Source organism: Monomorium pharaonis, chromosome 4 (assembly GCF_013373865.1).
Source record: "Monomorium pharaonis isolate MP-MQ-018 chromosome 4, ASM1337386v2, whole genome shotgun sequence".
NCBI classification, from domain to species: domain Eukaryota; kingdom Metazoa; phylum Arthropoda; class Insecta; order Hymenoptera; family Formicidae; genus Monomorium; species Monomorium pharaonis.
This window is the reverse complement of record NC_050470.1, coordinates 7,285,587-7,299,774: the sequence shown is the minus strand read 5'-3', so window position 1 is coordinate 7,299,774 and position 14,188 is coordinate 7,285,587. Positions and strand designations below refer to the sequence as shown.

General features: G+C 36.5%; 1 protein-coding gene across 4 annotated transcripts in view; it reads left to right on the top strand.

Moving 5' to 3' along the window:
• Positions 1–14,188, top strand: part of LOC105833457 (spectrin alpha chain) — a 63,036-nt gene that overhangs the window by 12,024 nt on the left and 36,824 nt on the right. For 2 of the 4 annotated variants that reach the window (XM_012675208.3, XM_012675206.3), the window contains exons 1-2: positions 8,291–8,675; positions 13,770–14,020. In XM_012675208.3, coding sequence (XP_012530662.2) covers positions 8,648–8,675; positions 13,770–14,020 — 279 coding nt within the window. In that variant the 5' untranslated portion in view covers positions 8,291–8,647. Of the gene's footprint in view, positions 1–8,290; positions 8,676–13,769; positions 14,021–14,188 lie in introns of those variants that run through there. The other 2 variants (XM_012675209.3, XM_012675210.3) reach the window with 2 other exon arrangements.

Below are 14,188 nucleotides of genomic sequence, written 5' to 3'. Positions count from 1 at the left end.
CATTAAGTCTAAATTTACAAAGGACACCCTGTGTCGGCGCGCGTTTCTCGTGTGTCTCATGTACAAAGCGCTTGAGATACCGCGGCTAGATACCGCGTTGCATTGTGCTTGTACGGCATTTTCGTGAAATAACACCTTCCATTCATGTCGACCGGCTAGCCTCGCCGACCCACCGTCAGTAACCTGTTTCCGTACTACATATCGCGTAACAGCGTATTAGCGTCCTCCCTGGCGTCTCTCATCTTTCGCGTTATCTTCTTCCCGGCTACTTGAACATATTTACAGCGAATTAAAAGGCTTCAATTGTTAATTAATGAAAAAAAAAAAAGTAGATACATCGTGCACTCAAGTGGTCCTTAGCAATGGCTTTCCTCGCAATAAAGAAATTATTGTTAACATTTTCTCGCTCCTCCAACTGAAACGATCTACGGTATAATTTGCGGTATAAAGTTTCTAACGAAAACATAAAATCAAGGACGTGGCGTATATAAGTCATGTAATTGATACAGGCTGCGTCGGGTGCATGCCATCCGTCTTATTAAGAAAAAGAAAAAAAAGAAATATGTTAATCAATTCTGTGCTCATTCCGCTCGTTAAGCATCGGAAAGGTAATTGACCGGTTCAAACTCGAAGCTTCTGATGGAAGAACGGACGGGAACCTTAAATCCCGCAATACTTCGTTGCTCAATGCGTTTCGTGAAAGCTACGAAGATTCTTAACGCCTGCAGGAAACGTTACCAATGATTCATTCACACGCCGCAATGGGTCATCTAGGGAGAAGTCATTCACCGCAGTAATTACAGTTAATCGTCGTCGTAAATTTAAATCGAATAACATTGTGTCCCCTTAACTTTGTATCTCGCGTGCTTACGAAACGCGTCGCACATCTCTTTATAAAGAAGGGAAAAAACAAGAAGAACGAAGGAGAAAAAGTTGCCCTCCCCTTTCCCGCAGTTGTCGTAATATCGCTACTTTTAGAATTTCTAATAGATCATTATTTCAAGCAAAATTACCACACTCGGCAATTAAACAAGAACGGAAAGGACCGCGTGGTACTTTTACGGAATCAACTCCGTAACAGCTGTTATTCTCGTACGTGAGCTATGGCTCACGTTCGAGAATTTTTATTTATTTCTCAGAGATGTAATTGCACATTACGCAACATCTCGAATTAATTGGGTAATAAATTGCTTGCCGGATTAATCCCGTAAGTAAAAATTCCATTCGCAGTATTAGATCCCATTATCTGACCATCCAGTTCAATCCAAAGCCGCGGCAATCGTAAAACGTAAGGAAGATTGCACATTTCATTTTTATACGGCCATCCCCCCCTCCCCCTTTTTCTTAGTCAACGTGGCGACTTTTGCCGGTTTCCATGCAGGAAACGTCGTCGCAAAAGTGCACGTTTCGTGCTGTGCCGTTAAGAACTTGTTCCGCGTGTAATCCGCGTGTTGGGTTTGTGTGTATTAAGCGATTACGTTACCGCATCGTGAAATTAACAAGTTATTAACGCGACGCCGACCAGTCGCCGGTCGGCCGGTGGTGTTTGCACGAAAAAGAAAATCGCTGTTTGCCGCATTTATGTACGTGTTTAATGCATAAATTCTGCTGCATCGTCACCGAAATAACGATGACCAGAACCAAACTTGAAACCTCTAACGACCCCATGGCTTTTAATCTTAGGTGATGCATTCTATATAATATGTAAAATAATAAGAAACGAAATATCATATGAGATATTTAATAGATATTTTTTAATCTATAATAAACAATTTTTTAACGATATTTATAGCATATGCGTTTGTTTTTATGAAATTTTCGCAATACTAATTTCTAATACTAATGTTGGAATTTATTAATGCGTTTCTGACATCACTCGGCCGATGTAAAAATTAATAACTTTAGTTCCTTTGTGGCCTATTTAATTTATGCCTGTTGCACTACGTAAAATAAAAACGAAATATGAGATCAATATGAACATCGTGCTATGGCTCTTTGAAACAATTATCTCTCTTCTTGTTTTTACTGATTACCGTAATAAGTATTTCCTGCATCCAACAGCGGCTGCTTTGTCTCCGCCGCATCTCTATACGCGTAAAATGTGGAGATTGCGGAGTCAGCAATAAACGAGTCGTTGTGCAAATGTTACGGCAATTACGCAGGGATTACCGCGATTTTCTATTGAGGTGATACGTGATAATAGATATGGCGAAGTAGGACAGAACTTCTTGAAAAAGAATAAAAGTTAATTTACAATGTGCTCTTTGCTTCCTTTTTTTGCCTTTTTCTTACTGTTTTTTTATCGCTTCGCGCACTGTTTTGTCGAAATTGACGAGATAAGAGTAAAACAAATTCCGAAAAAGACAAGAAACACGAATGTTGTAAAATAGTGCGCAAAAAAGTTAATAGGAAAAAAGCAAGAAATAAAAAACCAAAGAGCACTTAGATCACCTTTAAAGAATCATGTTATTTCGTAGTGTAAAAAATATTTTATAGTTATGCAGTTAAAATCTCCTACGGACTCCAAGCAAAATATCTTTTTAAATGTTTTTTAAATGTCAATTCAATTATCAACACGTACTTAAAAGATAGTGACTTTTTTGTTTGTTTTATTTAATTTAGCATTATCTTTTTTAAAACCCTACAGTATGTTGTAATCTCATAATCCTGATAGAGCTTAAGAAATAAAAAATTAATCTTCAGTTGCACGCAATATGATGTGATAAAATTACGAGTATATCAGATAATGTATCGATATCAGACCGTAGATGTAATAAACAGATAATATAAAAAATAATATTTTGAATTCTTTGCGCATTTCGTCATCTCTTCATGTTCGAATCTTCGTCGTAAGACAGGTGAAGCGCATTCTTTTAGTTTTACCAACTACTACTTAAAGAGAAAGAATCGTGCAAAGGTTCGCGTTCGTAATGGCGAATGGGACGCCGTCGCGTGCTTGTTTACCGGATATTCAAACCGTCTCTTAATTAGGCGGAATAAAGTAGACTTATTGGGGTCAATTCCAGCCGTGAATTTCATCGGCAGTCAAATTGATAAGTGGAAGATCGTTTCGACCTTGCATGGTGGCGTTACTCACGCACCTTAATGAACGTTGAACAGCAATTAGACACGATTTTGGCGAGAATAAACAAGAATCGTCGTTCAAGAGATCGATCGTATCGATGTGCAATTAATGTACGAAGTATTCCACCGTTAATAAAAGCCCGGATGATGCAATCCTTTCGAAATTAATTAGGACATTATCATGGTCTGAGAATACGTCCGTCAGCACTGTCATATCAATGTAAAGATTTAATTGAAGTCTGTTATAATAAAGAGTACAAAATCGTAATAACGCGCTTAATTATTATAAAAATTCTTATAAATACTGATTTGAACCTTATATATACAAATTTCAATAAAATTTTATCTACAATTGCGTTTAATTTAACTTTTTATTTTATATTATTTTATTTTTATATAAAAATATAACTGCGTTTTTGTATTATTATTTGTTTAACATAAATTTATATATTTTCTCTCGTACATTATACCAATTATCCTTTTTGCTAAGAATTTCGTAGTAACGTGACAACTAAAAAAATGTTCCAATCGTCTGTTCATTGCCGGAGCACGCAAGATAAATATTTAGGGACAGGAGGATGTGTGTGTCGACACAGTCGTCATATCCTTGCGTCTCATAAACATTTGGCCATGGGACAAACGGAAACCGATCGGTGTACCGACAATATTATCGGTAATGTTAAGTCATCGTAAAGATATTTATACAATCTTACGTAATATTTATTTTATGAGATAAAGTCAAACTTTATCTTCTGTCTAATCGACATTTAAGTAATTATAGAACATATAAATCAAACTTCTGCTTGTAAAAACGGAGGGATAGATCATTACTTTGGGAAATTCTAACAAAACACAAGAAAAACGCGTTATATCAAACAGTTTTACAACTTGTCTATGTAAGCGACACAATTCATAAATGCGGTACGCAAAAATTAACCTGCAATTAAATGTTAATATTACTGAAAAAAAAAACATTTGAGATTAATAATGAATAATATTTAATTTGTGTTAGTTTGAATATGGATCAGTTTACTTTACGAAATTTTTAAGATCAGCTTATATACTGAATATTCGTTCTTAAATGTACGTTTCATCTCGGCAATTTTATCTAAATGTGATTGACGGCTTTCTAACAATTTGTCATCACGACTTACCGAAACGACTTCACATTCCAATTCCATGGACCGACATAGATAAAAATCTCGAAATTAATTTCCGAAACCATTAAAGAAAAAAAAGTGAGGCGTACATTCCGCCCGCAAAACGGAATAATCTTCTCGTAAATTATTTGCGACGTCTGAAAATTTATACGGAGATTACAATCGCCATTAAAAACAGATTTCGAGTGTGTCGCGGTGACGACTCAATAGCGACGAATCCCGCTGACGCTCAGCAATTCTGTTGCGCAAATCTGGATTCGGATGAGTATGCAAGTCTCAAGTCGACAACGCACTGCGTTCCGCGATCTAATGGCTGAGTCATTTGAAGCTTTTTCGAACTCTTAGAAAAGCCGCTGGCACGAGCTCACATATGGCTTTGCATCGAGAATTTGTAAGATATTATAGATTCTATAATATAGAACAATAAAGTGAAACATTGAATTCGTTTCGAAGAACGCGAATAGTTTGCACGGAGATAAGTTTTCCTTGACGAAGACACTGAAGCGTCAGCGGGCTTCGACTTGTTAATGTTTGAAAGGAATATCGAACATCAGCAAATCAACTTCATACATCAGCAAATCAACTTCATACAAATCTACAGACAGATATTTGTATTGCAATCGCGCAATCTTTTTCAATTTTTTCTAATAACCTTCGTATGTGTTTTCGCCTAATTATTTCGCGAATAATTGACACAATTACTTACAGTTTTGTTTTAATTCAACCATGAAATATCAGCTGTGATTGTCACGTGTCCGACAGTATTGTGATAAACTATGCAAATACGTTTATGTATGTTACTTTTGTTTTTTTAACGAAACTGTTTTCATCTGGATATCAGAATCTTTTGCGAAGTAAAATTGATCTTTCGGAGCATGAAATAAAACGTCGTGTTTTAGTTTTTTTTTTTTACGAATATTAATTATAATTATATAATTGCGATTCGTGTAAGAATTTTTCAGAATTTTTTAGGCAAGTATGTACACATATATGTTGCTGACATTTCATAAAATGTATTGAAGCACACGTGCTCATAATGAGAAAGATATGTATAGCCATCGTGGAATGTTCAACAAAAGATTATACATTTCACAGGATAATTACGCGTGTGTAATCGTATATTAAAAGATCCTTCTGCACGCGTAGAAAAATGTTTCTCGTTCATCACTATTTCGCTTCCAAGGTGTTATGCATAATCGAAGCGAAGTGGAGATGATTCAACAAGCCTCGTCATTTGCAAAGGAGAAACAACGCGTAATAGAAAAAATATGCACTTTCTGCGCTGCGGCGCAATCCATTCTATTTCAGATACGATTATGGATTACGGAGAATGGATTACGGAATTATACATATGTTATCTTAATATTTAAGGTTTTAATATATATATATATTTTATTACATATCAATGTATATCATTTTACAAGCGCTATTATTATTATTATACATTAATATTTATTATTTTATTACACATAACGGGGCACTAAATAACTCAACACAAATTTAATTCTAACTTTATTATTGCGATTTAACGCAATAGTTAATTGTAGATTGTCGTTTTCAGTCTTTCGCAAAGTTGAATCACACGTGGGACGTTGATGTGAATAGCTTTAACGTCGCAATAAAAATGGTCGAAAAAAATGGTCCCAGTCCATTCTCACAATGTCACAGACCAAATATAGACATGTCGTCACTACGTTTGAACTTCGAAGCTGTTATTGCGTTTATTTTCTTGTATGTACACTCGATACTTGAGAATGTGAATCAGATAGCATGGGTTATCAATAGAGCGGAACATCACGGGACAACGGTAAATGATTACTACGTCACGTATTATTACATTGACAATTCGACGATGAGGTTAACATGTGATTTTAGTTGCTCGACGATTGTTAAAATTACGCATCTGTCTCAGTTATTCCTTTTACGATTACGTTCAAATGAATAGACTGCTCAAATTACCATTATTTTAATCTCTTAAACTTACTCCTAACATGATTTATCCTCCAGAGTTAATAATTAATTACATCTCGAATGTTCATTATCAGGTGTTTAATATAACTCTCTATCGGGCGTCACACTTAAAAACTGGTCTTTAAACAAAACGAGGCACTTCTGGAAATCGGAATCACTTAATTACATAGACGTACTAAATCATGTTTCCGAGCGATTAAATTTCTTCGTTCTCTCGAAATAAGAAGAGGGCGACTGAGTGTCGCTATAAATTCTACACGGTACAGTTGTCATGAAACCCGCTTCTGCTTCGGATACTCGGTTACATACGCGCGGTATGACGATACGGGAATGAATTAATGTTTACCTCGGCTATCAGTGTCAACAGAACGGGCTGGCACTTTCCAGGCAGGACGAGTGCCGATAATAATACGGCTCCGATTTCACCTGGTCCGCTAGTCTTGCAGCTCCTCTCTCGGCTCTTTCGGTGCGTTCACCGTATTTCCGGTGCAATTCTGCGCTTCCTGCCGGCAACAACAATGCCCTTTCGAACAGCATCGGTATCTTCCTCATCGCACACGCGTTCGATTTCTAGAGCGTTTCGAACCGATCGGAAAAAAAAAGTAATTTCAAGCTAAATTTAGAAATGCCGCTGAAATTTTTTGCACACCGGTATTGTTTTGCAGAAAATCGTCTATTCTCAAAGCTACGAAAATATACTCTATTAATTATAAAGCATGTGAATTAAAATATCTTTTATAATTTTAGTTTGTAAATTTTAATAACGTGTAATATTACTTCTCCGTTTCTGCATTGTCGTCATTATTCTGAAAGCTTTTCTAATCGCTTCCTTAATTTAATTTAATTTTGTAGTAATAAATCTTGGCACGTTTCTGATAATACATATCAGTTTTATTTGCTCAGCTTCATTGGCGCAGCTTTGAGTTAACAGAGCCCCACATTATGCGAAGATACCTCCTGGTCAAAAACCCGACCCCACTTCAGCGCAATCGCCGTATTTCCGCTGCGATTTCGCGCTTCCTGCCGCATTGACGGCTCCACGATTAAAGGGTCGGTATTTAATTATCTCGTCGGTAGTATCGATGTTGTCGATTGTCCGTTGGATTATAATTTATTTATAAATTAACGTCGTTGTCCACGACAATTTAGATTCACCTTCCGCAAAAATTCGAAGTTGTAGTAGAGAGACAACTTTTAGAAGCATTGGGAGAAACATGAAATTGGAGAGATTCACACTTTTTCTCAAGACTCATAATTTTCCTTCTTAAAATAAGACAATATTACAGTATGTACGAAGTATTACACAGCTGTGAGAGAAACTTTTTGCAATATAACATTTATTGAGCTTAGATATGTACGCAAATTCAGGGAAGTTTATCCATTCGGTTTAAGTTTACCTAAAAATATTAAATTTGTACCTGTCAATTTCCAAAAGAATTATAATTGAAAAACCATTGAGATATATCAACTATATTTATAAAAAATATTAAAGTTTACGGAAATTACTCAAATTATTTGTTGAAAACCCCAGAATAGGAAAGAGACCCGTCGTAATAAAAGATAGTCTAAGATAATAAAAATATTTCTGAAAATTCCAAAAAGTAAGATGAGGTAAATTGTAAGATGAGGTTCTTGATGATCCACAGGTATCTCAACTCGCGCGTTATTTCGCACGAATTCCTGCTAGAATCAAATTTGAGGCTGCGCTTATCGTCGCGTACGTGTCACTTATAAAACATTCCGTAAGAGGTATCTCCTTTAACGACGTACTCTTTAAAAAGATTAAATTCTATATCCTGGTTGGTTTTATACGCGCGATCGCATCGCCTCGTTCGTTTTATATCTTCGTACATATTTTATATAATCTAATAGTATCTATACTATAATACTTTTTATTGTAATATTATTACAAAATTACGACCAAATAAAATCACATGTAAATAACATTTGGTTAAAAAATTCAAACGAAACGTAATGTATTTTGTAATATCATATATTTTAATAGTTTATTTTTTTATCATATATCTTCGCCACTTCGCAATGCATTAAAAATCAAACTTTGCCGTTACAATTTTCCACAGTCTCAAGTTTAACGATCAATTCTTCTTCTATTAGTTGTTTTTCCTATCTCTCGTTGGAAATTCTTCTCTGGTATGCTCCTACGCCTATGTATTGCCGCACACGTATAAGTGTACTTAGCTTCTGCTACATAAATAAGCCGGCCGACATAACACATGCAATATGTGATAAGAGTCCTGTCAGTGGTCTTCGACTGGTAACTGAATCAGTTGGGTGTCACCGCTCGTTTGCGCCTCACCTCGCGTATTTTGCCGGTGTTTCATCGATTTATCGTGAAAAATCGACGATGCGAATCATACCGCCAAGCGGAAGGACGCGATAAGAGGATATTATCTTGCGTGTGAAAGCACCTCATGGAGCACAATCATCATTACTATCCTGGTAAATACATAACAAGATGAAAAATGTTGTTGTCTCTCCGAACATCTCTCTTGTGTATGTCCTACACACATATTTTTTTTTGTTACATAATTAGCTTGCGTAATGGAAATTGGAACGTTCCTAGTCATTATATACAATTAGCCTCGTGTAGTGTCTAATTGTAATCTAATGTGTGCGCAACGTTAGGGATAATTTCATAATAACCGCACCTGTCTACCGTCTTATCTTCACAGATAAGACAAACCGGGCGGATACTTTGATCTACCATTCGCCTTGATGAACTAATAATCTACTGTCAGAGATGTACATTCAGATTGTCTGGCAGTTAAGTCTTCCGTTGAAACGAAATAATAAGTTACACAAGAAATAAATTACATTAAAATAAATACTTCGATTCAAACTGATATCTCGAGAAACTCGACGTGAACTGTATTAAAATGTCTTGAAATAAAATTTAAAAATGTCTGAATATGCATATTTTTATTCTTTTATAGTTGTAGCAATAGTTGTAGCAGATAATCTAGATCGCTGCTATAATTGCTATAATTATCTGAATGCACGTATGCATTATTAATATAATTATTTTTTTATTAAAATATTACTTTCAAATTCTTAAATATAATTGTTCAGTAATTATTATGTAGCGATAAATCTCAGAAAATAATTTAAACACGAACTATTATGTCAAGATATATAATATGAAAGAGTAAAGAATATCCGAGTTGAGAAAACTAATTTGAAAACAGCGGCGGGAACGGGAAATTATGTTTTTCAAAGTGATTCGTCGAGGCGGCCGGCATCCAATCCCACATGGCTCCAATTACCACGGGGTTAAACAGTTTCGCCATTTCATTCGGGACGTCACCGCCGATGTACTTACACGTTGTATCTATCGCTCGAGCCGCGGGCCCGTGCGAAATGTACTCAACGTAAGAGCATGTGTATCGCCGCGCACGTCACGCTCGAGGAATTCGCGCTTAAGTACACGTGTGTTACATGGCCCGACCGCCGTTAGAAGCACTCGGTGCGCGGGCACCGAACGTCTAAGTGCTCTAATCAAATCCGCCGAGGTGCTACTTGCCATTGCCCTTCCAGGCGTTTCCTTCGCTCGGATCTTTCACAATGCAAATGTTTCGCAACTCTTCGTAAATTCCTATACACGCAGTTCCTTGTTCCACCGTGCCATTAGAGGCACTTGGGTTTTTAATGCCACCGTGTATCCGCCGCTATCGGATACTGTTTATTAAATTTTTTTTTTATACACTCTTGGCAGATTCTCGATATTGTATTATTCATGATCATCAATATAGATACTCGATATCGTATATCTTTGGCGTCATTGACCCGTGATATCATAAATTATCGACGCCATAGATCCTCGCGCGGTTAGGTGGAACCGATAAATCATTGGTGTTATAAATAATCCTTTGGTAGCGCAGGTAGATCGAGGTACCGCTACTTAGCATAGCTCTTCGATCTTGACTACTTGTACCCACGATAATGTATCTTTAAAAATCTTTAATGCCGCAGATTTTCAGTATCTCTATCTCAATATTTCGTATCTTACTCTACGCTTACTGCCTGTCAAGGTGTCTCGCCAAGCGATTGTGATTCTCCAGCTTCCGTTTCTATCAATCAACATGTACGCGCGTCTCCTTCCGCGTTAGCATATCGATACGTGAAAGTGTCACCGCGTCACGTCACGACTCGTTGCGAAAATGTCACGTTTAATCCACTTTCGAAATACTCGTCTCACAGGCGGAACTCGCTTCTGGACGTGACGTCACGTTCGTAAACGCGCGCGCGGCTAGACGAAGTGACATTTAAAAATCTCACGCGCATGTAAACGAATTTCGCCGGCTCGTGAAAGCGTGTCCTTTAATCTGCAATTCACCAAGGCGCGTCCTTGATCCTCCGAGTTATATTACGTTTCTTCGTCCCCCACCTCTCCCTCGCGGAAAGAGCAACCAACACGTCCGCGATTTTCTATTAGCGAATTTTCTAATGCCTTTCTCTAGCAATTGGCAATCGTTAATATCAACTTGAAAGTCGATTAACATTGACACGATTGCGGATTATCTATTGATTCGAGAGAGCCCTCTCATCATTCGCACACGAAGAATTTATTTTCGAAAAAAGAATCGATTAAACACGAATTACTAAGAAACACAATCATTAAATTTACAAATAAAAAATAAAAATGTAGAGACAATAAGTCAGTTATACCATAATTATTTATTAAAAATAATTATGGTATAACTAGTCATATTGTTATTACAAAATAAAATACAAGCTTGCCAGGACGCAAATTTTTGAACCCCAATCCTCAATTCTCAATTTTGTAATTTAACTTTTGGAATAATCTCTGTTAGCGTATCCCAGACTTAATCAAAAGTAGTCCATAAAAAGGTAGAAGATATGCAGACATATATGAGAACGACTCATTTGACAAACTGACGGTTTTTCAAGAGAACATTTGGCGACCCTAGCGTTAAATCGCATGGAGCTATAAATGCACGCACGCACGTGCACACATTAACAATCGTCCTGCACGTGCAGTCGCATACACGCAGCCGTCATAATTGACACTTCAAAGTTGCGCGTGCTTTTTTTTTTCGCCGTACGGACGCCCCCTTTCTGTCGCGCTCGCCGGGCCAATTTACGCTCGTGCTCACGCGTCGTGCTGGCGCGCGTCCTTTTAGAGGTTCGAAAAAATTTACGACAGCGTCTACATAGCATTAGCCGAAGTGACAATAAGCGAGGACAATAATCCCGCCGAGTCACGAACGTCCAGCAAGAAACGAGTCGTTCCTGCCTCGAGTGCTGCACGGCCTTCGTTTGTGCACTTGCTCTTATTTTATCAGATTGTCGCGTATGAAATGTTTGTTTCGCATCAGCATTCTCGGATAACCGTGAAAAGAATTAAATTTATTCTACATTATACGCAATGTCAGAAATTAACAAATCGTAGACAAATATTGTTCTTACGATCGAAGAATAGTCGACTATAATTTGTTCATTTCTTACGATTATTTGTGCATAATGCAAAGTGATCTTTAAGAAGGGCACTTTAAAAATATAAATAAATTGTTTTTATTAATAATCAAAAATATATAAAATGATAAGGAAATACATAAAGATAAATGACTTTTTGAATTATTATAAGGCATGCCCAACTAACCTTTGACATATAATCATTTAACTGTAGGATAGATGATCAATTGATTTTTTCAATTTTTTATTAAACTCTATTGAATATGTTAACACTTTGTTGATTGTTCATTGCAATAATATAGATGAGTTACTTTCAATTAAAAAAAAAAACTATGTCCATCTAACCTGGACTTATCCTGTACGAAATCGTAGCTTTTAATTAAATGTGCTTCATACACGTAGCAAGGCACTTTTTCATATTTTCTAATATTTAAGATTAATTTTATTTCAAAGTAACGTGATCTACAGATTTCTAAAACGGTATAACGCTAATGTTTTCAAGAATTATTCAATTGTTACGAATCTGAATTAAATCGCCATTAATTCTACCGAAATGATAAATTTATTAATTTACTCTCATTAACACTCAAGATATCGCGTAACAGCTACCTTGTTCAGAAACGCGATATTTATAAGGCTCATCATCATAAAGAAGTTAATTCATGGCATGCGGCCGTCCCCACTCGAATTTATCACCTTATTTTTCGAGAAATCATAACTTTCAATATTTACGGTTGTACGCTACTCTCGATTAATTTAATCCACGTAATCCCGTAAATTCGGATTAAGGCTGTCGCGAATATTTTTGCATGCCCGCTTGTGCTGAATGTTGAGTTTCGTACGAGCTTCGATCCGCCGTTTATCTGCTCGCTGCGTAAATACTGCCACTCGTAAAAGTTATCACGTCTCGTTAATCTTCCCGAGAAGGATCGCCGTTGTTTCCTTTCTCCCGCGCGCGAAAAGTCACGGTGCGCTCTCATCCGAATGCAATATACACCACGCTTATGGTATTTCCTATCATCCTATTTTACGATACACGTCTTATCGCATTCTCGTGTAGATATTGAAAAAGACGATACGATGAAATACGATCCCCTCTAACTATTGTCTCTTTAATGATTTGAAATATAAGTTGCTCCTGTCAAGAGCGCTGGATAAGTACAGTTTTCAAAAAAAATGTATTGAATGATTTAAGAAAGATTGTAGACCCAATAAGATGTTGGCACTGTGGTGTATCTTGTTATATTTATTCTTTTAAGACGTTTTATTGTATTTCCGTTAATAATAGAAGGCATACAACAGCTTGAATCTTACGAGGTCAAATTCCATCGAGAGGTCGATAGTTTCTTATCGACGTGGCTATTCAATACATCATAATGAACTGACAATCCAATATTCCAGCGGTCAAATGTTAGTACGTTCTATGTCATAATAATGAACGATCAGATTATTTGTGTATATGTTACAGAAGCTATTTGTGTATATGAATCTTTGTTTCTTGATTTCAATTAAACTATTTACCCCTCCCCCTTGCGAATCAACGTTCAATAACTATCATAATAGATTCCTATCCGTTCGAATTGAAACATGAAATCGATTAATGCAAAACTATTGATGCAATTTTCTTAAAATATGAAAAATTTGCATTATAGATTGCTGAAATTAAGATTTTAAAATTATTAGCTTCTCAATTTTGAGGAAAACAATATTGCTCTATCTAAAATTTATATTTTTTTACTATCTCTTAATAACTAATTTTTGCTGCTTATAATAACAAAAATTCCGAGAAAAAATCTCAATCTCAGTCTTACATTTAAAAAAACTAATTCAACTACTCGTTTTAGAATAGCTTTCAATCAAGATTATATTTTGATTGCATTATTCATCGTTGTTTAATTCCTTATTTGAGCTTGAAAAACTTAGGTAAAAGAAATTTTCAAGCACGTGTTTACTAGAAAGGAAATGTCGGAGATGCTAATCGCGCGCGAGGTTTCATCTGGGGAACATTTATGGCTCTGTTTCCGCCTCACATGTTCTGTGTTTACGGCACGTTTACGTTAATAGAACTGGTTTCCAAAAGCGGATGATTTTCTGTTACAGGGGCGCAGTATGTGCCCGGCGCTGGGCCTAGCGCCGCACCCCAAGAAAGGATCCGTAATCTCGAACACGCCCCTACTTATCCGCCACCGAGAGTCGACAGATACAGGGGCGGTGCGCAGATACAGAAGAGAATGACTCAGAGGGAAGACGTTCTCAAGTTCGAGCAGGGCCGCATCAAGGCCCTGCAAGAAGAACGTCTTCACATCCAGAAGAAGACGTTCACAAAATGGATCAATTCGTTTCTGCTGAAGGTAATAATACGTTTAATTAGATATTAAATAATTAAAGATTTGGCAAGGAAAAATATTTTGCAAGATATAAAAGTTTATAAATATGAAATATCCATATATCTTTCCCATAAAATAATCCTCGTAAATAGTGCTTATTTTTAGTATTCTCTATGTTAATTAGATGCATGA